Genomic DNA, 23,882 nt, shown 5'->3' on the forward strand with positions numbered 1-23,882 from the left:
TGTAATTTTGCTTGACACAAACTGAAAAAGTAGGGCTTGCTATTTCAAATGTATAGGTTTTTTAAAAAGATAAATGGGAAAATGAAGCTACTCTCAAAGTTTTGAATACATTTAAATATATTTAAATATTCTCCATATTTTCTTTCAGTGAGGGAATGTGTGCTACTGTAGTTTCAACAACTGGAGAGCCTTGGATAAGATTCTGGAAATTTCACTGATATGACATTCCCTGTACTAAACTCAAGATTAAAACTAGCAGAGGAAGGAAATCCCCAATTTGGTCACTGACAATAAACTCTTAACGGAACAAATGGGATTGATTGCTTTTTTTTGGAGATTTGAAGTAAGCAGTTGATACTTTTTGAACAGAGAAAAACCAGTTTTAAGTTAAAGTCTTATAATATCTAATAATAACCTGCAGAGGGCACTCAAGTCCCTTGAAGAAAAGGTAAAAAATTTAAGGCGGATAGACAATTTTTAATTTTTAAAATTGTCCCTACTAGTATTTATCAAAAATGAATTTTTTTAAAAAATGGAAACTACCATCTAAAAAGGGCATTTAAAGGGAACACACAGTTTGCAAAATTTTAGCTCCCATAGGAAACCCATCTTTCCATTCCTGGGCATTTGGCCGTCCTCTGTTAGGGCTAGATCATCAAACACACACGGATGCCAATCACACAAAGTATCTAGGCAGGACTTAGGAAAAACCTAGACCCCACAGTATCATGCTTACAGGGCGGCTGGTCCAAGCTACCTTTGTTAGGCCGTGTTACATGTGTAAAACAGGCGGTGAAGAAAAACGAAAGCCAGCAGTTCTTAAGGTTCTTAACCGCGTTCGAAGACAAATCTCATGGGACCCTTCGTAATGTTCATTTTAACAAATCTCTCCCATATTGCGAACTAACGTTGTCTGTAGAGATCTGAAGAGACGACGTCACAATATTCTTCGGGAACCACGCGGACACGGAACCCACTGAAGAAGCCAACGCCTATGTTGTGTATGCGTATATCCCTTGTGGCTTATTTTACACGACAGTGAATACCTTGCTACCTCCCTATTTACTACATGGAGCTGTTAACTACTGAGCACACGAGTTTCTTAGCGACGTAACCGTGGAAACTCACCCTTTAACACCAGCTTTACATTGTTTTTCTCTTCTCCCAAAGCAGCTGAAAACTGATGATAAAATTTAGAATTACAGGAGGCCAGTGTGTCACAAATTTATGTATGCATTTGAGTTGTTTTGATTTATAAATTAAGTACAAAGGTTTGAATAAAAAAGCATACAAAATGATTTAAACAGTAGCTTTTATTGTAGATTACTACCAGGATAATGAACAACTATATAACATTTAAAGGTTTTGTCTTATTTATAAAGTTAATCATTAATAACAACAATAATTAAAAACAAAATTTGTTACAAATTATTGTGTATATATTATGTATCTATATATTTTATATGTTTTGAAGGATATTTAAGGAATAATTTGACATCTAGAAAAATACTAATACTGATAATAGTTTTTAAAAAGTGAATTCTTTAAAAATAGCATGAAACACATCTGAATTTTTTTTCTTAGAACTGCACAGACTGTTTCAAAGTTTAAATATATGGGAGAAAAGATAAAGAAAAAGGCAGAAGACACTTAAGAGAATGACTTACTTTGGCAATGACACCATTTAGGGAAAATGAATGCAGTTATTTTAATGAGAACATAAGGCTCCACTTCCTTAAGAAGAGAAAAGCTAACAAGATTGTGTGCTGCCTGTCTCCCTTGCTGTAGTGAGCAGTGCATATTTCAGTGGTGCCGGGGCTGGCTGCGGTGATCCCATGAAACACAAGAGTTTTCTCAGCATAACTGCCGCCACACCTTTGATTCTTGGCCTATCTAGGGGCAGTGAGCATGCCCTCTTGCACATGAGACAAAAAAGTTGTACTTGGAATGTAGCCTTTGTTTTTACTCTCTTCAAAGCCTGTGATTCCTAATATCATTGTTACGCAGAACAAAAAAAAAAGTTTGTTCTTCTCTTACATAAGAAATAAACTTCATTTGGTATTCAATTGACTTTGTAACTTAGCAGACAGGACTTTGCATCTTCAAAAACTGAGAATAAATTGCATTCTTGGCCCTTGCTTTGAAAGGTTATGGAGAATAAACGCATGGGCCGGTCGTGTTCTAGTGATCTCCCTAATCTCAGCTGCACTTTGTCAGAACGAGGTAACTGGTAGTTAAGTGAAATACCCTAGATCAAAGGGGGATTAATCAGCGACTGAATCCTTGCTGAATCAACCTGTCATTCAAGAAAATTATTTCCACGGAACTTAGCAGAGGATTGGAGGTATTTGCATAACAGCAACCAACATACTCCAGCCAGGTTAAAAGGTTCAGAATTCATCCCATGTTTAGCTTTCTGCCTCTCTTTCCTTTCAGCAGCGGGGTACAATGGCTTCTAATCTGATCATACAGCTAACTATCGAGGAAACGGGACAGGAAAGTATTGCCAAGTTTGCATGAGGGATGGATCAATTTCACTTTCAGCAACTCCTAAATCTGATTTGTTGGAATTTAAGATGTAATCCTAAAAAGTCCCTTAAACCTGAGGACTGTTTATTAACATCCCTTTTTTGACCTTTGTCTCCGCAACAAGTCCTGTGCTAGGGCAGCAAGCCCTGGGGAGGAACTCCACCTACAACCTCCCACGGGCACTGGAGGAATCTATGAAGGCCTCTTAAGGCTTTTTGTTTTTCTTCTTCTTCTTCTTTTTAATATTGTAACAAGAAACAGGAAAAATAAACAGCAATGATTATTATGTGCAAAATGTCTTTGTTAAACACAGCACATGAAATCTAAGACCACAATATTGCAACAGTAGAAATACTGAGATGGCATGAAAACAAACGATTTTGAGATGGGCTAACGTTACATTCCCAGTTAGCAGGTTCAATTGTTTTAACAGTGTAAGACACCCCACTGTCGAGTACTACATTCTGAGTGTTACAATATTGCTTAGTACCTAAATGGAGAACAGGTTTTACCCAAATCATGACCCATCTTTTCTAGAGTTCATTCGCAGATATTTAAAACTTTCTTTAACCCTTTGGGTTGAATAAGAATAACTACAGCATAGATATCAGATTTCATAATCATATTTTGGCACTAAAAGGGAATTTAGCAGCACGGAATCTAGAGCAGGTCTAACCCCGTCCAAATCTGTCACCGGAAGTTGATACTCATATTCACTGCAAATGCAAAGCACCTTTCAAGTTAAAAAAAAATTGCAAAGAATAGCTATCAAAGAAAATGAATAAAATCCATAGTGAGATAATTTTTTAGAAAATGATTGAAGTTCTAACCAAAGAAAGGACTCCGAGAGTGTCTTATAGCTTAGAATAAGAACATGTCAATCACAGTTAAGCTTCTGGAATCGGAATCCCTTTGAAATGCAGCTGTTTCTTCTTTAATTGTGGCAGTGGACTCTGAAGAAAAGAAAGGTCCAGCCTTAAAGATGAGTAAGGAATACAAAATAGCTCAGGATTAGCTGTGGAGTTCAAAGGTCGCTAATTACACTAAGGAGCTCCCAGACACAGGGAAAACATTAAACAGGTCACCTACCAAACCGGGAACAAGCTTTGTCTTCAGAAATTATCCTGAAGTGACAGGTTTCTAGACAAAATCAAAAGCATCAGTGTGCCCAGCTGATCTCAATGGGATGAAATGTGGGCTGGCTTTTAGCTCCCTAGTGTTGTCAGAACGGAACGGCAACAGATGGCATTGCTTCCCTGTCACCCCCATGCTTTTCTAGGAACCCCTAGATTTTCCCTAGGTTTCTAGAAATGTCAAATTAGAGGTCACTGGTTTTTCTAATTTGTTTATGAAGAGAGTTTGCCTCAAGGATTATATATTGAATTTTTCCAGATGAATGTGTCCTGCCTATCTTAGAACAATTTGCTAAGCATTTATACAGTCAAAATTTCCAAACAGTTACACTAATAAATTAAAGTACCATGTTACACTTTGAGTTGAAGAGTGATAGAAACCACAGAACTGTGTTTTCTTTCACTGCTGACTTCCTTTGGGTGAGTTGGGACAGCAAGTTACCGTCCTGGTCAGGCAATTACCCTCTTCTCCTTACTTAGGATGACTTAGGATGACTGAATACAGAACTTGAGGCTGTGAGAAGCTTTGCAGGCAAAGAGGGTTTATAATGAGTAGGAATGACCCTAATTGAAAATGTATTTCAAGTCCTAGTTTATACACACTTCCTCCTCAATGGGTTTAACTCTTCTCTGAACAATCAGCAGCTTTCTCTAAGCCCTTTTTAGAAGACTCATTTTTAAAAAAGACAACAAAGAAATAGAACTCAGGATAAATCCAATTAAATATTAGTATGTCACTCATTTCTTTGAGGGGGAGGTCAGGCTTCAGTTGACATCAGTTAAGTTTTCATGATCTTTAATTTTTTTTTAATGGCCACTTAAAATTCAGTTTGGCGACAACACATGGCTCTGAAGCAGAATATGAAGCGAGATGGTAGAAATGGGTAGAGGATACAGAGCACGGTAGAGGGTTTTGAAGGAATCAAGAAAATGGTAGAGAAAATGACAGGGACAGACTTAAGAAAAATATGCTACATTAAATTAGTGTAAATGGCTTTTACCCATGAAAGAGCTTTTGAGTTTACCTGAGTTCATTCGTTAACAGACTTTAATTTTAAAAAAAAGAGTATAATAGCTAGAATTATTTTTAAAACCTTGTCCAAGTACACTGAATAATCACAGACCACTGTGCTCATCTTCTGAAGTACTGCAGCCTGGTCGCCTGGTACCCTAAACACGTCATTCGGGCAGATTATTAAGTTAGTTAAAGGAGCCTGAGAGGGGTTATTGGGTTACCATCATAGCTCAGCTGGTAGGGTGCTTGCCTGGCATGCATGAAGCTGAGTTTGCTCCCTAGAAGCGGAGAACAAATCGGACACTGAAACCCCAGCACTCAGAGGGACTCAGCGTCATCCTCAGCTGCACAGTGACCCTGCCCAGAAGAGCAGCTCAAGAACAGTGAACAGAGTTATGCAGGTTCCTTATTGGCCAGGAGGAGGGATGTCATGAAGAGCAGCTTACTATTTGAGCAGTATCTCCGCATTCAAAGAAAGGATTCGTAATTAATAACCAGATCATGGCTATTTTGAAATAGCATGCTGCTTGCTAGGTTTGGATAAGCACAGTTTCCTTGTAGGTCCCTACAACCCACAGGACAGCTGCCTGAGACTGTGCTGGGGAAGGCTGAGCTCTTACTCAAGGAAAGGACTCTGACTGACTAGCACAGCCTGTCCCACAGGAGGCCACGACTGGGCCTGTCCTGGCTGGGACTGAGCCTGGAGGCCTGCCACAGTTCCAGGAAGGAACATATGGCATGGAGACCAAGACTGGTCTTAAGTCAAAATGAATCACTACTTTCATGTGTCCTGAGTCATACTGGCATGAAATCAGAGGGCAACAAAGAAAGGAAGACATTAGCCTTGAATATATTCTTTCACATTGTATCAGACTAAAGACATCAGATATAAATGTTTGGATAAAGAAATCATTCAGTGATTTTTTTCAGTCACAGGTTATATGAATATAAAAATACTATGATTCTACTAGAGAATGTTACATCACATAAATCCCATTTGAAGAAATAAATATTTATGAGAAAATACATATGAGAAAATCATGGCAACAATGACACATATGTTACTGGAGCAGGAGCTTCAGAATTCCAGATGTAGTAGTCAGAAGAAATTAGTTTCCGATCTACAAAAGGAAAAATAAAAGAAATGATAAAAATGTTTAATCTTAGCAAAAACCTGGTAAGAGAATGAAGCTATCAGATTTTGAATTTGTGGAGTATAGCCATGTTACAGTAATAACTTTGAAGTATTCTATTTATTTTACCCTATTGAGGCTTTATTACAACTTAGATCCCATTAAAATGAACTCATAAATATTTGGGCAAACCACATTATATGAAATCTCTTGTTTACACCAAATGTTTGTTTTCCCTACATCGCTAGTTGATTTTCTAATGAACCATTACTTTTCCCTACATCGCTAGTTGATTTTCTAATGAACCATTACTTTTCTTGGTTTTCCTTCCATGGCCTCTAGCAAGCTCCGAATTCTAGTCGAGGTATTCATTCCTGCAATCAAAGAGCTGGAGCCACAGATCATCCCCGCTTCCCCACAGCACTTTCAGGAGGCTTGCTTTCCTGTTTCTTCTGGTTTGGCTCCAATCTAAGCACTGTGCTTTCACACCTCTGCACTCTGGACAAATGAAGGCAGGAAATCATCTTTCTATTGCTTGTCCTTTGGTAGGATGGAGAAGGTGCTAAATGATGTTTATTGGCTATGGCATTTACTAAGAATAATTAAATTTTAAAATATAATCTATTCACAAAAATTATAAGGTATATAATACTGTCATTTTTACTTCATTAACTTTTCTATTACATTCAAAGAAACCTAGCATGTGGTGTGTGTGCACAGGACAGCATGTGGTGTGTGTGCATGTGTGCACAGGACAACTTTCAGGAGTCAGTTCTCTTCTCCCCCTGGGGTCCCTCGGCTAGAACTCAGGCCATTAGGCCTGACAACAGTGTCTTTATCCATCTGGCCGCTCCAGTGGACCCCAGTCCAAGCATGGATTATGTGAGGGGGATTTTGAGTGCTTGTGAGGAAAACTCCAAGAAAACTCAGTTTCTTCGAAGAGATGGAATTGTTCTTGGCTTGTGCTTTCCTGTCACTCCCAGGTGAAGCAGATAGGAGTGGGTTTAACTTTCAGTCTTCATTACTGGTTTGCTATTGTTTATATACTACTATGTGGCTTGCCCTTGGGATTGGACACTATGCTCAGGTGACTCCTCCTAGCCCTGAGTGTATACTGTCTGGTGCTCTGAATAGAGTGGGCCCCTTGTTTTTAGGCTCCTCTTCCAGGCCCACTGCCTTCAGAGCACTAAACAGTTCCCTCTAGCTTCTCCTTTAGAAATGCGGACACTAAAACTTAAGACATTCAGCAGCTTTTCCAAAGTTACATACAATGGAGTCAGATGGGAGTTTAATATAAGCAGAGCAAATCCACACATATGCTATACACTAAAGCCACACCATCGGGGCCTGCTCATCCAGACTGTTTTTAAACACAAGTCAGAGGACAACATAAAGTTCACCAAGGCTTATGTGGGAAGGAATCAAGTCAAAGAAATATTTATAAAATAGGATTATTTTCCAATCTCCAAGTTTCATTGCATTTTAATTTTGCCGTAAGTAGTGACAACACAGCACCATTTTAATCCTGTTTAGTTTGAACCTGTACAACTTACATGCACTTATTTTTGGTTTTCCTGATGCAAAAACTTGAACTGAGTGCTGATCGGCATAACATCCAGTGAGTGTATAATCTGAGATCCTAAAATGAAGCTAGGGAAATGAGAGAGAGTCAATTGAGGTGATTATTTGCTAAGACTCAAATACTAAAGCACAGTTGCGAAAACATGTAATAAATGTGTGCATACCCGCTTTGTACTAGTTCCATTTCTTTGTAAGTGCTTAACTCATCCAGTGCTCCATTAATGTGAACCCTGGTGTACACAGGGAAGTAGTTAGTACTCAGCATGTGCAGCAGACCGTGCATCTGAACTCAGAACTGCTCCTACTGCTACATGGCCTGATGGAGCTATAGTCTCAGAACTGCTCCTGCTGTACTTCTGATAGAGCTATATATGGTCTTTTCTTTCTAGCAGGCTATCTGTGATAAATTCAGATCACATTCTTTTTTCAGTTAATTAATTTTACGTGTATAGACGTTTTGCCAGCATGCATGTCTGTGTCTGATTCCCCCAGAGGCCAGAAGAGGGCACAACGTGGGTTCTGGGAATCAAATCTGAGTCCTCTAGGAGAGCAGCAGCAGCCAGTGCTCTTAATCACTGAGCCATCTCTCCAGCCCCAACCACATTTATATTATATGATGTGTATGCTTGCACACAAATGCAATCATGACAAGAAGATATACCAGCTTATCTCATGCTTGGGGAAATGGCACGCTCTACCTAATTTTTCTGATAACCAAAATCTAACTCTTACAGAACTGTTATCAAGTTATTCCTTCCCTCATCTAGAAAACTTTCTAAAATGTAAGCCACAGCGCTTGGATCCCATCGGTGATGTGCGGTCATCACTGTGAGTGCTAGCACCACACTGGGCTGTAAAGATGAGGAGTTAGCACCTTTCTAGGCTCCCTGGGCTGTGGTTCTCATCTGTGTTGGTAAACACCTCATTTGCCAAGATCCTGCTATCTTTTCAACACCACCCCCTACACTAAACCAGGGGCCTTGTATATTCCCGGCAAGCCCTCCATCTCTGCGTTACATACCAAGCCATATACTTTTTTTCTCCTCTCTTCTCTGCAAATTTCTCCCATTTTGTGTGTGTGCATGTGTGTATAATAATTTTCAGATTTTAACAATCTCTTTCCTACAGCAATTCACATAACAGGAAAGCAAAGAGCTTGTGCTTGCTTTAGTGTTTTAACTCTCAGTGTTAGAAGCTATGTAGATGAGGTCTATTCCATATTTATTATATGCATTTATTATATGCTTTTGATCAGACTGGAACTGGTTAAGTGAAAGAAATGAGCAAGAAAATTCTAAAAGCAGCCCTTGCCATACACAATGTTGTATTTTTTTCTGAAAAAAAAAATCAAAAATTTAAATAATAAGCCTTAAAACAGGATAGTAGGCGAAGTCAAAGCCCACACAGAAAAATATAAATTCTTAGCAGTGTATTCCCACCCTCACTACTGCTGATTTTATAAACATTTATTTATCTTTCATCTTTGATTTCTCTGATGGCATTCTCCTTCCCCGTAAACTTTCTGGTTATTCCTTCAATTTTTCTTATGATTCTTCTGAATCTTTCCTTATTTTCTTTTATTTATATGATCCTATTCATTTCCTTGTATCAACCTTCTCTTTTCAATGGGTACTCCTAAATCCTTATTATATGGTGGATCTTCATGTGAATCAAATTTTAGGGTTTTAGCTATTTGTTGGACATTTAGCAACATCAAGGTATGTTGCTATTACCAGGTGTACATACGTATCTACATACGTACGTACATGCATATTCAACAAATACCTATGTGCTAGGCCCTGGACTAGGTGTTGAGGATCAAACAGAGAATGAGTAAGAGTCATACAGTCTTTGTCATCATGCACTTTGCTTGAATCCATTGCAGATCAACACCCATAAACGAATCATTCTGAGAAACTGAAACATCTAGCAAAGGTTGAGGATATCCAGGCTCTCTCTGTTCCAACCTAAATTACCAGTCCTTCCTATGGAGAACTCACATTCCTAGCACTGGCTTCTGAAACCATGTTCACCTCCTTTCACTCTCTAAGTCATTTTAAAAAATACTATGTTTATGCAGCATGCATACTGTGTGCTGTGTTGAGTGTAAGCACAGGCACTTACATGCCATGTGTGGATGGAGATGGCAGAGGACAATGTTTGAGAGCTGGTTTTTTCCACTCTGAATTCCAGGGACTGAACTTAGGTTAAAGCTTTGACCCACTGGGCCATGTTGGCCCTTAACCCATTGTTCAGATGAAGATATTAGTCAGCCTTCATGCTCACATCGTCCTCAGAGTTTGCTTTGGCCAGAAGGACTCATGCTTGCTCCGAGACACCTAAAGCAGTTAGTACTGATCAGTCACTAATCCGCACTATTGAAAACACCCTAGAAACCAAGGGCTGCATCTTAGTTTTGAACATAAATCTAATTTGATCACTAAGAGTTGGGTAGCTTAAATTAGAATGTTTAGGTTATTCTTAGCTACTTTCCTTAAAATTTGAGCATTTGGTGAAACAGGAAAACTACTGGCCGTGGTGACTCATGCTTGTAATCCGAGCATTTAGGAGGTTGAGGCAGGAGACTCACAAGCTTAACGCCAACTAGTCTTACACAGGGATTTGGAGAGCAGTTTGGCCTAAGGCAGAGATCCTGTTCCCCCCCAACAAATGTTTCTAAGAAGGAACTTAGCTACACAAAAAGTGCTAGGAAACACTAAAGCTCAAATACATGTGCAGCTTAGAACTAAATGAGGGTTTCTGATGCAGTGTTCCATGTGCTTACCTTTACATATGCTGTATTTCCAATGCAAATGTGATCAAATGGCTGCTTGTTATGGCCCTTGGCTCCAAACGTTAGAGTTCCAGAAAGACTAATTTCCATTGATTTGGGGAACTTCTGTCCTAAAACACAAATGTATCAATTAATTATTCTAAAACAGAAAATTTCTACAGCAAATGAGAAAAAAAACCAACAGACAAAACCTTGCTCACCAATAATCCAGACCAACAAACTTTTTTCTCGATATACTTCAAGTTGACCAAAACTAACTTTGTATTCCAAATGGGTAATCGGACCTCTTTAAAAAAAAGAGAGAAGGAGAAAGAGAGAGAAAACAGAAAAAAAAACCCTCAGATATAAGTTTTAAAGTTGATGATTCAAATGTTGTTACTGTTATTTACATTATAAAAGCAGATCTATACTCCAACTGCAGAAGAGAACAAAAAATGAATACAGATCTTAGAGAACAGCAGAAATCACATAAACATTTACAGTAACTATATATCACATTAGTTAGTATTCCTAGAGACAATTATAAAATCATATAGATTATATTCATATCACATGCATTGGTAGATTAAAATTATGATTTTACTAATTACGTACACTTTGTAAAGAGCTATACTGCTGAACACATTTTAAAAGTAGAACTGACCTCTGCTCTAACGGGCTAAGTCACCAGGCTGTTGATGGTTAAGACTGATTTCCATAGACCAGAGATACTGATACAAGTCAAGTCAGTGGCACAAAAGTGGTCCTTGAGGAAGTTACACTGACTTAAGTTTGGAATTTATTTGCAAGTTTAAATGGAAAAAATTGAGGCATCATCTAAAGGTAAATAGATTCTTTTCATGATTACATTTTAGTTCAGAATCAGTATTCATTTGAATAACAAAATTACTTAGCTTTTAAAAATATGGTAAATGAAGAAGACACTTTATTGCGGGACAGGAATACATCAGAGGACAGCAATCATGGTGCCATATTACTTGCCCCTACCTGTTGTAAAAAGGTATATGAGCCTCACAGATTTCAAAATTATTTTTTACACTTTCATGAAGCTTTAAATTAACTGTTATTTTCAGTTGTACCTCTTCTTCTTTCATGTGATAAGAACCCAATATTGGTGGGACAGGGACCTGAAAACAGACACAACTCTTAGTATAATTCTCATGTTAATGAGTCTAAGATACAAATGGAGACAGGAAAATAAAAGCCCTGTAGTAATATATTATTTATTAGCTATACATACATATTATAAATACATAAAACATATACTTTATAAATCTATATACACAGGCATGGCTTTAATGCTAGAGGGCTGTTCTACATTGCTTCCACAACAGCAATGCTGGTCTACATCCGTCCTGAGAGCAGATTCCCTTCCTCTCTGAACAGAGACCAGAAAGGCACCGTACAGAACTCACTTGCTCCTACTCTTGCTCGTCCGTGTTCTCAGACCTCAGCTCGGGTCGTCCTCTACACACACTGCTAACTGCTCTGCCCACAGTTCAAACGCTCCCTTCCTGTCCTGTGACTACTGCTTCTCCTCTCCAGCCTCAGCAATAGCTTAGCTGGGCATTAATGACTGACTGAAGAGGAAACTGCCGGTGTGAGCGAGACATCTTACTGGTACATTTATGCAAGACACAGGGAAGTCTCTCTTTTATGTAGGCAGAGCATGTGCGAGCAGACCCAAAAGACAAGGAACACTGGGAAGGAGAGGCGAGACAAGGGAGACTGTCGTAGCTTTGCTTATAAGCCTCAGGTAGCCTACATCTATTTCTTGAATGATAATGAGAATCCTTCAAGATAAATTTCTTCTAGTCAATCTGTCTGGAACAGGGTTTTCTAATCTAACTGGCTGATAATTAGAAATAGAGACAATTGACACAACATAGTAAAAACATGTCAGGCTTTGGGAATTTGGAAGACCTGGGTTCAAACCCAGGCTCTGTCACTTATCAGTCATTTAACTTCTCTAAGACTCTCAGCATCTATAAAATGGACACAATAACATCTACTTTAAGGTTTGTTGGAATCACTAGAGAAAAAGACGCAAGTGCCTAGGACAGCGACACACAGTGCACACAGTGAGCATAAATAGCTACAAATACCCTATGTTTGCTTAGCTAAGACTGCCTGCCTGTTATTTCGTGTTTGCATTTAAAACCATGACTATCACATCAGGGTCCATCCTGTGATCTGGGGTTCTTAGTTAAAGATTAAAAAGAAAACAACGGCCGGGCGATGGTGGCGCACACCTTTAATCCTAGCACTTGGGAGGCAGAGGCAGGTGGATCTCTGTGAGTTCGAGACCAGCCTGGTATGCAGAGCTAGTTCCAGGACAGGCTCCAAAGCCACAGAGAAACCCTATCTCGAAAAACCAAAAAAAAAAAAACAACAACAAAAAAAAACGCCGGGCTGTGTTGGCGCACGCCTTTAATCCCAGCACTCGGGAGGCAGAGGCAGGCGGATCTCTGTGAGTTCGAGGCCAGCCTGGTCTACAAGAGCTAGTTCCAGGACGGGAACCAAAAAAGCTACGGAGAAACCCTGTCTCGAAAAATCAAAAAGAAAAAAAAGAAAAAACTTCGCTGACTGTGAAAATTAATGCTGTTATAGACATTAGAGATAAGAGGTAGCCTATTCTAAAGACGTGAACTTTTATCTTATCCACCCCTTCCTGTCCTGTAAATAACTCATGAAAAATTTCCATCCAGGAGCATTCACCAGTGTGTCAGCAGAGTCTCAACTGTGCCAAGGTGATTTACCGGAGAAGTGTAGTGGCATAAGCTGAATGACTCTAAGGGCGGAGAGAACGGGAATTTATAAGGCCCACTAAACGCAGAATCGTCCATTGTATCAATGCTACTAGCGGTCAGAATGGCTGAATCAAGAGAAGTCACACAAGGATGAACGATAATATCTTGAAGTGGAGATCCATTGGTGGGGAGATTCAAGCTGATGGTAACATTTGGCATGATTCCTTCCAAGTCACACTGGAATGCAAGCAGAAACAAGAATGACCAAGGTCTTATAGCAGTGCAGCTTACCTGAGGCTTTTCTGAATTCAAGTCACTTCTCCCAATGTATCTTTTCCCTATGCATTACTCTCTTTGCTCTGTTTTCTGATTAGCAACTTGATAGTTAGCCAAGCCCGTCGTCAGAGAGGCTTCACTGACCCCTTGGCTCTCCTTTAAGCCCCTGTAAAAGCTAGTTCAAATCTACTGGTTTCTCTCAGGACCCTGGCAACCAGGCCCTTACAATGTTACTGTTCGCTAGCTCAATCTGACTCGGTTTCCTCTAGTCCAGTGGTTCTCAAACTGTGGGACATGACTCCCTTGGGGGCTGAACAACCGTTTTACAGGGGTCATACATCAGACATCCTACATATCAGATCCAATGAGTACAATTCATAATCGTAGCAAAATTAGTGACGAAGTAGCAATGGGAACTATGGTTGCGGGGGAGGGGGCACCACAAGAACTGTATGAAAGGGTGGCACACAGCGTTAGGAAGTTTGAGAAGCACTGCTCGAGCCCTCCAGCCACACTGACTCCAGACTCAGACATTTCAATGGCTCCTCTTTCACTTGGTATACTTTTATGCCTTTCGTTGTTTGGTTCCCATCTAACTCTAGTGTTCTATCCCTTAATTTACATTGCAAACGTATAGAAATTCTGCATTCTTTCTGAATAAACCACACCATCTTGGCCTTCCATGTGCACCTAACACCCGCTGGTCCTTGCCGGCGTGCTTTCTCCCGATATAGTATTTTACTTGGTCAGGAGCCATCACTTTCCGGGGAAAGGCACTTTCAGGCAAGCTTGACAGTCTGAGTTTGATCCCCAGGACCCACATGGTAGGAGGAGAGGACCAACTCCCCCAAGTTGCCCTCTGACCTCTACGTGTGCCGAGACGTGCACCCACAGTCATAACCCCCCCCCCCACACACACACAAAAGGTTTAAAAGAAAGCCTTGCATTCTTTGTGCCTAGCTCATTTTGATTGTGTAAGCCTTGCAGTGCACCGCCTAAGTCTGCTTCTGCATGGAGACACTGCGTCCTCTTCCTATGTGACTGAGTTGGCTTGCCCATGGTAGGGTAACCATGTTCCTTGGGAGGTCAGGGAAGGCAGGGAAGACAGCCCCATAGGTCTTTCCATGAGCTTCTATGTTATGACTACCAGGGCCAGATGACAGAGCACTTTCTCAGCCCTCTCCTTAAATCCCAGATGACAGAGTGCTTTCCCAGCCCTCTCCTTAAATCCCAGCTTTGAGGTTCAACACACTGACACGCAGTTCTCTGTGAACTCCTTTACCTAGTCCAGTCTCCAGAATGACTGACTTGTTTCTGTAATCAAAAGAAAAGATTTATTCCCCAGCTCCTTGGTACTTGAGTCTCAATGTCTTTACTTCATAAGCCTACACCAACACACCTTACTTGTGTGCGTATAAATGTGGGTGTGGGGAGAGGGTGTACTTGGGGCCTTCCTTGAACCTTAATTCTAACTTGACATTTACTTCTTACTTTAGTTTAAATTATGTCTATGTGTGGCTATGTACAATGAGTACTGTGTCTGTGGAAGCCAGAACCAGAAGACAATGGACCCGTTGGAGCTGGAGTTACAAGCAGTTAGCTGTGAACTGCCTGGTGTGGGCGTTGAGAACCAGACCTGAGTTCTCTGCAAGAGCAGTAAGTACTCCTATTTGCTGAGCCATCCCTCCAGCCCTTATCCAGTTTGTAAAGTGCTGGATCCAGTTAGCCAAATGAAACATGTTTGATTAGAACATACAAGGCGTTTAGCAGAAGGACTCGGCTGGCAGAGTGCTCAGTTCAGATGCTACAGTCTACACACGCAGTCACCATGTGACCTGTGCTTCTAGATGCTACACACAGTCTGCACACGCAGTCACCGCTTGTCTCCATGTGATCTGTGCTCCTATTTGTTCCCCTCTTGCAGCTTTGCGCTCTTTCTCAGCAAGAGCTGCTCTGTGCTTCCTCACACACATCCATTGCTATTCACAGGAGAGCAGTTTTAACTGCTTCTATTTCATACCCTTTTCTAATCTTCAACCTTATTTATTCCCCAATATCAATATAAAATCTTTCACTTTGAAATGTTTCAAATACCTGTTTATTTTATGCTATGTGTATTCACCAGGGCGCATGCATGTGTATCACATGTAAGCAGGAGCCCACAGAGGACAGAGGAAGTGTCAGATGCCCAGGAACGGCAATTCAACAGCTATGAGCCACCATGTGGGTGTTAGAAACCAAAGTCAGATCCTCTGCAGGAGCAGTACCTGCTCTTGACCACTGAGCCATCTCACCATGTAATGTCTGATCTACCATTTAACACATAGGAATTCATAGTGTATCTGCTTCAACAGTAGGCAGGCATCTCAACTGTGCTGGAGCACAATTAGTAGCTTACAAAGGTCTTTTTTTCCTACTTTGCGACAATTACAAGAACATCAAATTTCAAATTTGAATTTAAAAATAGGTGTTCTATTTGTAAATTAGCATGAATAAAAGTCTTGATTTTGTTATTTATTGGTAATAAACCCAGATATTTAAGAGTAAATAGTATTAAAACCTAAAGCATCATTTACGTTCATTAAATTTTTCCCTAGCAGTGTATCATTCGCAATGAGATTGAAGAAACTTCACCATTACGGAAACCGTCACAACTCCTGCTGTCTAGTCACTTAAAATACCATAAGTACCGGATGAGGACCGCCATTCTAGAAGGAATCTCTATATGCTTTTTTAAAATCCTTTGGCATATACGAATCTGGACCTGAGAACCAGGAACTATAAAAGAAGAAGACACATAGAAGGCTATCTTATTTTAAAATGGTAAGAGATTTACAAAGTTAGGTGACTTTGTAAAGACACAGGTCATTTAGAGGTAATGGACAGCCTCAGATAAACATTTACTTTTAGGTTGAGGTATACGCCATTATCCCTCCCCACTTTAAAACACTTTCTAGAAAATTACATTGATTTATTTTAGTGTATATGAACACGTATATGTATACATATGTGTATAAGCATGTATGCTACAGCACATGTGTGGAGGTCCGTTCTCTCACCACATGAGAGTTGGAAATGGAACTCAAGATTGTTCCGCTTGGAGAAAAGCACCTTTACCGGCTGAGCCATCTCACCAGCCCCTCCTTTTTTAACAAAACATTTTCATTATGGTCATTTGAACCAGGGCGAAGGCAGTAACTCACATTTTCCACAAACAAGTTTATCAATGAGCAGAGAAATGTACACATCATGTTAATCACAACACGTGTAACATCCAGGAGGAAGAACAGCAGCCCTTTCTAATTTTTATTGCACTGAACTCACGAGGAAAAGACTCAGCACCTTAAGAGTGATGAATGATATAGTCCATGATTTTCAAGCTTCTCAAAATAGCTCTTCCTAATAGGATGAACAATTTGAATGCAATTTTGAACAGAACAGAAACTTTTAACATAGACAAAATTTAGGTTACTTTAATTAGAAAAGAGAGTCAATTTCCCTATCTAATTCTGTTCTTAAAATATACTTTATTCATAGGATTTATATATAGTAACTAAATGTTAAGTTTACAAAATATATAAAGGACCAAAAGATATTTGAACATACTATTAATACATAAATGTAGTGTTTAATTGGAGGACTTTGTTGATTATTATTCATCCTGATGTTAATCATCGCTATCTGTACTGATGTTTCCACTTTGCCCATTTTCTAACTTTAAGACAGATAACTCTATCATTGAGCTATTTAAATAGAATAAGCACCTCTTGTTATTTGATGTGAAGTCAGAGGACTTGTCAATTCTTCTAGAGAAATGGAAGTGAGATGGTGCTAAAGGATATTCACAAGGTGTCCCAAACACCTCTTTTCCGGAGGTGGATTTGATTCTGTATGTCCTCATGTAACCAGACTTAGTGATCGGCTTTGCATCTAACAAACAGAAAGTAGTAGAAATGATGCCGTGGCTTTTCAGAGTACGTCGTGAGAACCATGCTTGAATCTTCCTCTCTTTCACACACACAAGCACACACTATCTGATCTGAAAGAGGACAGCCACCAAGTGGTGAGGACACTCAAGCAGCCAGTGGAGACATATGAAGTGGGGACAAGGCCTCCTCCCATCAGCCCACACTGACTTGCCAGTCACGTGAGTCATGTTGCAAGCAGATATTCAAGCCCCAGACAGATCTTCAGACGATAAGAGCTCCAACCAACACCCTGACTAGAGGCTCATGAGATTCTCTACTGAAGATTCCCAGCAAAGCTGTTCCTAAAGTTGTGACCCACAGAAACTATTAAGATAATGTCTATTTTAGAGCAATGAGATAATTCATTACATAATAGTCATTAAGTGAAAAATTTGTAAAAAACACAGAAAGATAAAATTTCATGGCTGCTGCTAAGGATAACAATCACAAATGTTAAAACTGTAAAAGACAAGCTGAAAAATTTTCTGTTCTTCAGTGTCAAATGATGTGACAAAGCAAATCCTGGAGAAAAGCTCACCTTGCAAGTGACTGTCCCAACAACTTGCCACGTGTCCGCTGCGTCCTGTTTACCATACTGCATGCACTTCACTTTTTCAGTGATAGAAATAGAAATCTGAGGCTTTCCTTTGTATGTTCCAACTTTCCATGCTGGCTGTTTGTGCGGCTGAGTCACAGATGAGAAATTAGTACTATTCAGTGAATTCTGCAAGTTAGTGTCCAAGAGGGTACCCAAAGGACAAGCCTGCAGAAGCAGGTCAGGCAGCTGACTCAACTTTGTGTTCAGGTCTGTGTCACTTTTCTGACTTGAGGAGTAGAGAAAATCCTGTATCCCGAAAAGCAGTTCCAAGCCTTGTGAGACTCCACTAACACTAACTACAGATGGGCGGGGAGATAGAGCTTGTTCAACCAGTGGAACACTTGCATAAATCATATCGTTCCTCAGAAAAGCAATGACTGGCCAGAGTTCTTCACCGCCTACTGAAAGTCCATAGATGGGTGATTTGTTGGTGTGTGAGCAGCTATCACGCCTCTCCACGAAGTCTTTATCATCACCCGATAATCTCAGTTGGAAGAGTAATGCCTTCAGGAAGGGACCATCTTCGGGTACAGGAACATAACTCACTCCATTGAAGATTTTGGCTCGCTTTTCAACAGTAGGGTATCGTCTGCATCAGGGAAACAGAAACATTACAAATGATTCTTCCATGTACATCAATGGATTAAAAGGCTTTAAGACAGAAGGCAAACAGTCACAGTTATAAAACATAAACCAATGAATAAATAACATGCACTACCGAAGGAAAAAACCCTAAGCCATGAAACCTGCTAATGTCTGACTAGAACAAATGTTTCCTATTTAGGATGTATCAAGTGACAAAATATACCATTTACTGTGGAAAGTGACTGACTCAATTTAATTAGTTTTTTAAACAGGTAGAGTACATGTTTCTAATTCAAAACCTTTGTTTTAAAACCACTCAGATTCCCTCTTGGTAGATGTTATGGTTAATCTGACTGTCAACTTGATGGGATTTAGTGTTGCGGGATATTCGATCACATTGTGAAACTCCGACACTGTTAATAAAATCACCTTTGCATCGGGGTGAAGCCAGCGACTAGTGGACAAGAATTAGCTATAGAGAGCACAGAGGACCCAGGAATACGGGACAGAGAGATGCACAGGAAGAAGTAGGTAGGGACTTAGAGAGTTTTGATCTTTGGCTTAAAATGAACAGAAAGATGTTTCTCTTGCTGGGTCTCCAGCTGAATGGGAAGCACAGCTGGTTGCTTTTTGGCTTCTCTGATCTAGCAAGATTTCACACCAACATCTGACTCCCAAGGTTTTACTGGTATACAGAATAATAAAAACTTAGTTAAAACCTACATTTGCCCTCTGAGGCCAAGATGGTGACCACAGGACTGGAAATCTTGCCAGGCCGCAGTCTGAGGGGAAGGATGTTGACGGCAGAGTGGTGGGTGCAGCAGTAGTTAAAAAGCAGAAGATTCAGGTGCAGCCGCTAAGCCAACAAAAAAAAACAATTTCCCATATGGAAACAGATCTTTGGGTTTGTCTGTGGGACAATGTTCTAGATTATGCTGGGGTTGGAAGTCCCACCCTGAACACGGGTGACCTCACTCCATGGGCTGGGTCCTGAGCTGAATGAGACGGAGAAATAGTGGGGCAGTATTAGCTGCTCTCTGATCCTGATGTGCATGCAGTGTGACCAGCTGTCTCACGCTCCTGGACCATGATGTCTCCAACCTGATGGACTGTACCCTTAAACTTCGAGTCAAAATAAATTCTTTTCTCTCAAGTATCTATAATAAGGGGTTTTGGTTTTTAATTCTACCTTAGATTAATCACAAAGAAGTGATTATATTTATGCCTCTAAACTTTTAGATTCATTTATTGAGATGATACTAATTTATATAATGAATAACAGATGCTATGAATGTTCTTAACAACCCTTGTTAAATAGGGGAGATCATTTTGTAATACTGGCTTATCTCTATAGTACTGGAAGATATTTAGAGATACTAAAAAGAGAGAAATCAAATTAATCCTTTACAGTCTATGCGCTCTGGGTAGACTGTAAACTTCTAACCTCTCTGCTCCATTACAAACCAGAAGACGCGCAGGCCCCTTTAGTCTTCTGAGACTCCACTAATCACGGCCACACCTCTCTCCAGGGCTAAGGGCTGAGTCACTAGATCCTAAACACTGGTTTTCACTTTCAAAACATATACTTTTCTTTATTCCTTTTCCTTCTACTTTAAGGTCCAGAATAAAGTTGTCTACAACTCCTCATTTTCTGAGTAAATAAGCAAGCACTCTGTGATGCGCTTCTTGGTTGTCGAGTTGACTGTATCTGGAATTAACTAAAACCCATGTGGCTGGGCACACCTCTGAGGGATTTTTTTTTCTAAATTAAATCTTTTAAAGTGGGAAGCTCCACCTCTAATCTGGGCCACACCTTCAGCTGGCAGCCTATATAAAGGTCATGGAAGAAGGGAGCTTACTCTCTTTGCCTGCTTCCCTTCAATCTCGCTGACAAGTCAATTCTTTCTCTGCACTGGGGACTCCCTCTTGGGGACTCCAGTGTATACAGGAGGCCAGCTGAGACATCCAGCTTCACAGACTGAACAACCACTGGACTCTTTGACTTTGCATTGGTAGACAGCCATTGTTGGACTAGCTGGACCAAAGGCTGTCACCCACTTCAGTAATCACACACACACACACACACACACACACACACACACACACACACACTATAATACACACACAAACACACACAAAATATTTATTCTATCCGTTCTGTTCCTCTAGAGAACCCTGACTAATATACTTTCCTAAGGCTGACTAATATACTCTCCTAAGGCCATTTTTCTATTTATAAAATACATGGGAGGTCAAGAGGTTTATGTCAGTGAGAGAGAATGTATTTAGCATGCATGGAACACTAGGTTCAATTTCCAGCACCAAAAACAAACTAAAACCTAGCAAATGGATAGCAACTACTAAGATTTCTTTTTATAATTTTCATAACAATATTTTTCTCTAATAAGATACTAATGTTTGATAATAAATAGAATAATGCATTGAAATAATCTATTAATTAGTGGACCTTCACTTAGATTCTTACGTATTTTTCTGATTGAAAAGGGGAAAAATTAGCTAGTATACCATTAGAGACTTGTCTTACTCTCACAGTTGACTATAAAGAAAATAAACTAATCCGGGACCTTACACAATGTCTTAATACGTGTTTAAAATTTTGCTAGCTGGTTTAATCTATTATTTAAAACTAATTGAGGTTTTGCTTCATTTTGTGGGATCTTTTGCTCATACTCTTGACACTCCCAAGAGTGCCCAATAAAGTTCTACCTTGAATCAGGGGTGGATCCAATGACTAGCTGACCAGAACTGGTCATAGAGAAGCCAGCAATTTCGACAGAGAAGGCACATAGGAAGGAAAGGGCGGGAACTAGAGTTGGAGCTTTCTCGGTTCTGGGACCAGGGAAGAGACTCTTGCAGTGTCTCTAGTCAAAAGTCAAGGTGAGCTAATTGCCATTTAGCCTCTCTGGGCTAGCAGGTTTTCATCCCAGCCTTTGACTCCTGAGTCTTATTGGTAAATAGAACAATAGAGACTTAATTTAAACCTATATATTGCAGCCAAGGCAGAGCTGGGGCCAAAGGACCAGAATCGCGGCCAGGCCATGGCAGGGCATTGACTGAAGGGCTGAGGGATAGCAGATGATAATTAAAATATCAGGAGATTCGTGTGCATCCACTGAGCCAACAGAAAAACATCAGTTTCAAGACAGGATTAAGTGTCCCTATAGAAAGCTGGAGAGATGGCTCAGAGGTTAAGAGCACTGAATGCTCTTCCAGAGGTCCTGAGTTCAAATCCCAGCAACCACACGGTGGCTCACAACCATCTGTAATGAGATCTGGTGGCCTCTTCTGGCCTGCAGGCATACATGGAGGTTGAACACTGTGTATATAATAAATAAATCTTAAAAAAAAAAAGTGTCCCTATAACTATGGGTGTAATACCAATCTGAGGTGCATCCAGACTGTTATAAGATCGTTCGCCCTCTTGACAGCCACTACTCTTTGGTGTGTATGTGGAGAATATGCAGTGCTTTGTGACTGTTTCCTCTGGGTGGAGGCAGAGTATCTATGATGACCCAGTCAGGACTGACAGGAACCTCTCAAGGCCTCCTTTCCCCAAGACACCAATTCTACCACACAACAGGTAAACAACTGGCTTGGGGGACTGTGGCTGGTGTGTCTTCTGGTGAGTCACCCGTGCTCTCTTAAGTAACCCCAACAAACACACTGCTTTGTCAACCTCAACTTGAATACATTCCTTTGGTCTGTTACTATCTTTTAAATCTAGGGTTATTACACATTTATAACAAGAATTCTAATTGGTCAAGTCAGCTTTCAGGGTAAAAGCCGAAGGATCAGAGAAGCAAAGCAGTCAACTACTAGAGAATTGTTACTTCTACCAATGTTTGGACCAAAGAGGTGATTCAGTCTATAAGAATCCTCAGACTGCATGCTTAGACTGAACCCTTAGACTGCATCTAAGCTCTTGTCTCCTTCCACCTTACATTCCTGCCTCCACCTCCCTAGTGCTGAGATTAAAGGTGTGTGACTTGCAGTACTGGGATTAAAGTAAATCAGAGGCTTCTCAGACATACTGCCAAGAACAAGAAGCAACCTCAAGAGTGACATGAAATTAAAATATTTCTGCAAAATAAATAAAACTACAAGCAAAGTGGAGACACAGACAGCCTACAGATTGGGAAAAAACCATGGCCAGCTATACTTTATAAAGCAGTTAATATCTTGTATAAAGAATTGCAGAAACCACACACACACTGCCCCAAATTTCCAATCAATAAATGGAGAAATGAACTCAATAATAATTTCTGAAAAGAAACAAAAATAGCTAAAAAAATATTTTTAGAAGAGTACACGACCGCCTTCCGTATTTTAAGCTACTGTATAGTCCTCGCCGTAGAATCATTTTGGTAAGAAATGGCAAAATCTTAAAATGAGATCAGATCATTTATGTCACCTAGGAAAAAATGACGGTAATTTAAGTTTTCATTGTTCCTTCTATGTTGTTCAACCACTAAAAATTGCAAACAATAATGACTTCTAGCAATCACGTACACTGATAAGATGAAAACAACAGTCTATTGCTCCACAAGGAGTTTTTGGAAGAATGCATTAAAATACTCTAAAATAAATTTTGCCGCCGGGCGGTGGTGGCGCACGCCTTTAATCCCAGCACTTGGGAGGCAGAGGCAGGTGGATCTCTGTGAGTTTGAGACCAGCCTGGTCTACAGAGCTAGTTCCAGGACAGGCTCCAAAACCACAGAGAAACCCTGTCTCGAAAAACCAAAAAAAAAAAAAAAAAAAAAAAAAAAAAAAAAAAATTTTGCCTCTGAAAGTTGAAAAATCTGAAACAGGTTTAGTGCTCAGTAAGTTTTTTTCTTTCATTATATCTGTACCAATCTTAAACAGATGGAGTTCATTTTAAGATACAATAATACAGTCGGGTATGGTGGTCCACACCTTTAATCCCAGCACTCCTGAGGCAGAGGCAGACAGATGTCTGTCGAGGTCAGTCTGGTCTACATACCGAGTTCCAGGATAGCTGGGGTATTTTTGCTTCACAACAACAACAAAGATAGCAACGTGTCAAGCAATTCATTTCTCACAACAATGTCAGAAGGTACAGGATACAAAGGCGCTCAGTGAGCTGTTCCGGGCAGATCTAGAATTCAGTGCACACAAGAAAACTGCTACACGATCCGTTCTGGGCCCCATCACGCCTGACGATGCAGACTCGCAATTACCTGGAGAACCTGACGGTGCCACCGAGCGGAGTTCCCGGCTCGTGACGGATGAGCCACACTGCCCGCAGGGACATGGTGAGCCGCCGCAGTATCAGACCATCACAGAAACTAAAGCCGCCATCCGGCCAGAGCAGACCGGCCTTGGGATGGACTCCGCCGGGGAACGTCGGCGTTCCCCGCGCGCCGCAAGTGTTCACGTGAGACGCTCGCTCTCTCCAGTGCGGTGACTCAAGTCCGCCTGTCCCTCCAGGAAGTCAACACACACCTCGGAAAGTCCAGGAACCCGCACCGGAATCTCGAC

At 40.4% G+C, this 23,882-nt stretch overlaps 1 protein-coding gene across 5 annotated transcripts; it reads right to left on the reverse strand.

Annotated features, from left to right (window-relative positions):
* Positions 1-1,324: 1,324 nt before the first annotated feature.
* Positions 1,325-23,854, reverse strand: Ap5m1 (adaptor related protein complex 5 subunit mu 1). 5 transcript variants are annotated; one of them, XM_057786185.1, is made up of 8 exons: positions 23,582-23,854; positions 17,718-18,366; positions 12,945-13,172; positions 11,173-11,312; positions 10,386-10,471; positions 10,177-10,295; positions 7,364-7,460; positions 1,325-5,798 (listed from the first exon to the last, which is right to left on the reverse strand). In XM_057786185.1, the coding sequence occupies exons 1-8, from the start codon at positions 23,653-23,655 to the stop codon at positions 5,716-5,718; spliced, it is 1,476 nt and encodes a 491-aa protein (XP_057642168.1). In that variant the 5' UTR covers positions 23,656-23,854; the 3' UTR covers positions 1,325-5,715. The 5 variants fall into 5 exon arrangements, 3 of the variants coding, with proteins under 3 accessions (XP_057642168.1, XP_057642170.1, XP_057642169.1); XR_009058122.1 differs by lacking the exon at positions 1,325-5,798 and having other exon boundaries at positions 7,367-7,460; positions 10,177-10,290; XR_009058123.1 differs by lacking the exons at positions 1,325-5,798; positions 7,364-7,460 and adding an exon at positions 7,569-7,621 and having other exon boundaries at positions 10,177-10,290.
* Positions 23,855-23,882: the final 28 nt, after the last annotated feature.

This window comes from Chionomys nivalis, chromosome 12, assembly GCF_950005125.1.
Source record: "Chionomys nivalis chromosome 12, mChiNiv1.1, whole genome shotgun sequence".
Classification (NCBI taxonomy): domain Eukaryota; kingdom Metazoa; phylum Chordata; class Mammalia; order Rodentia; family Cricetidae; genus Chionomys; species Chionomys nivalis.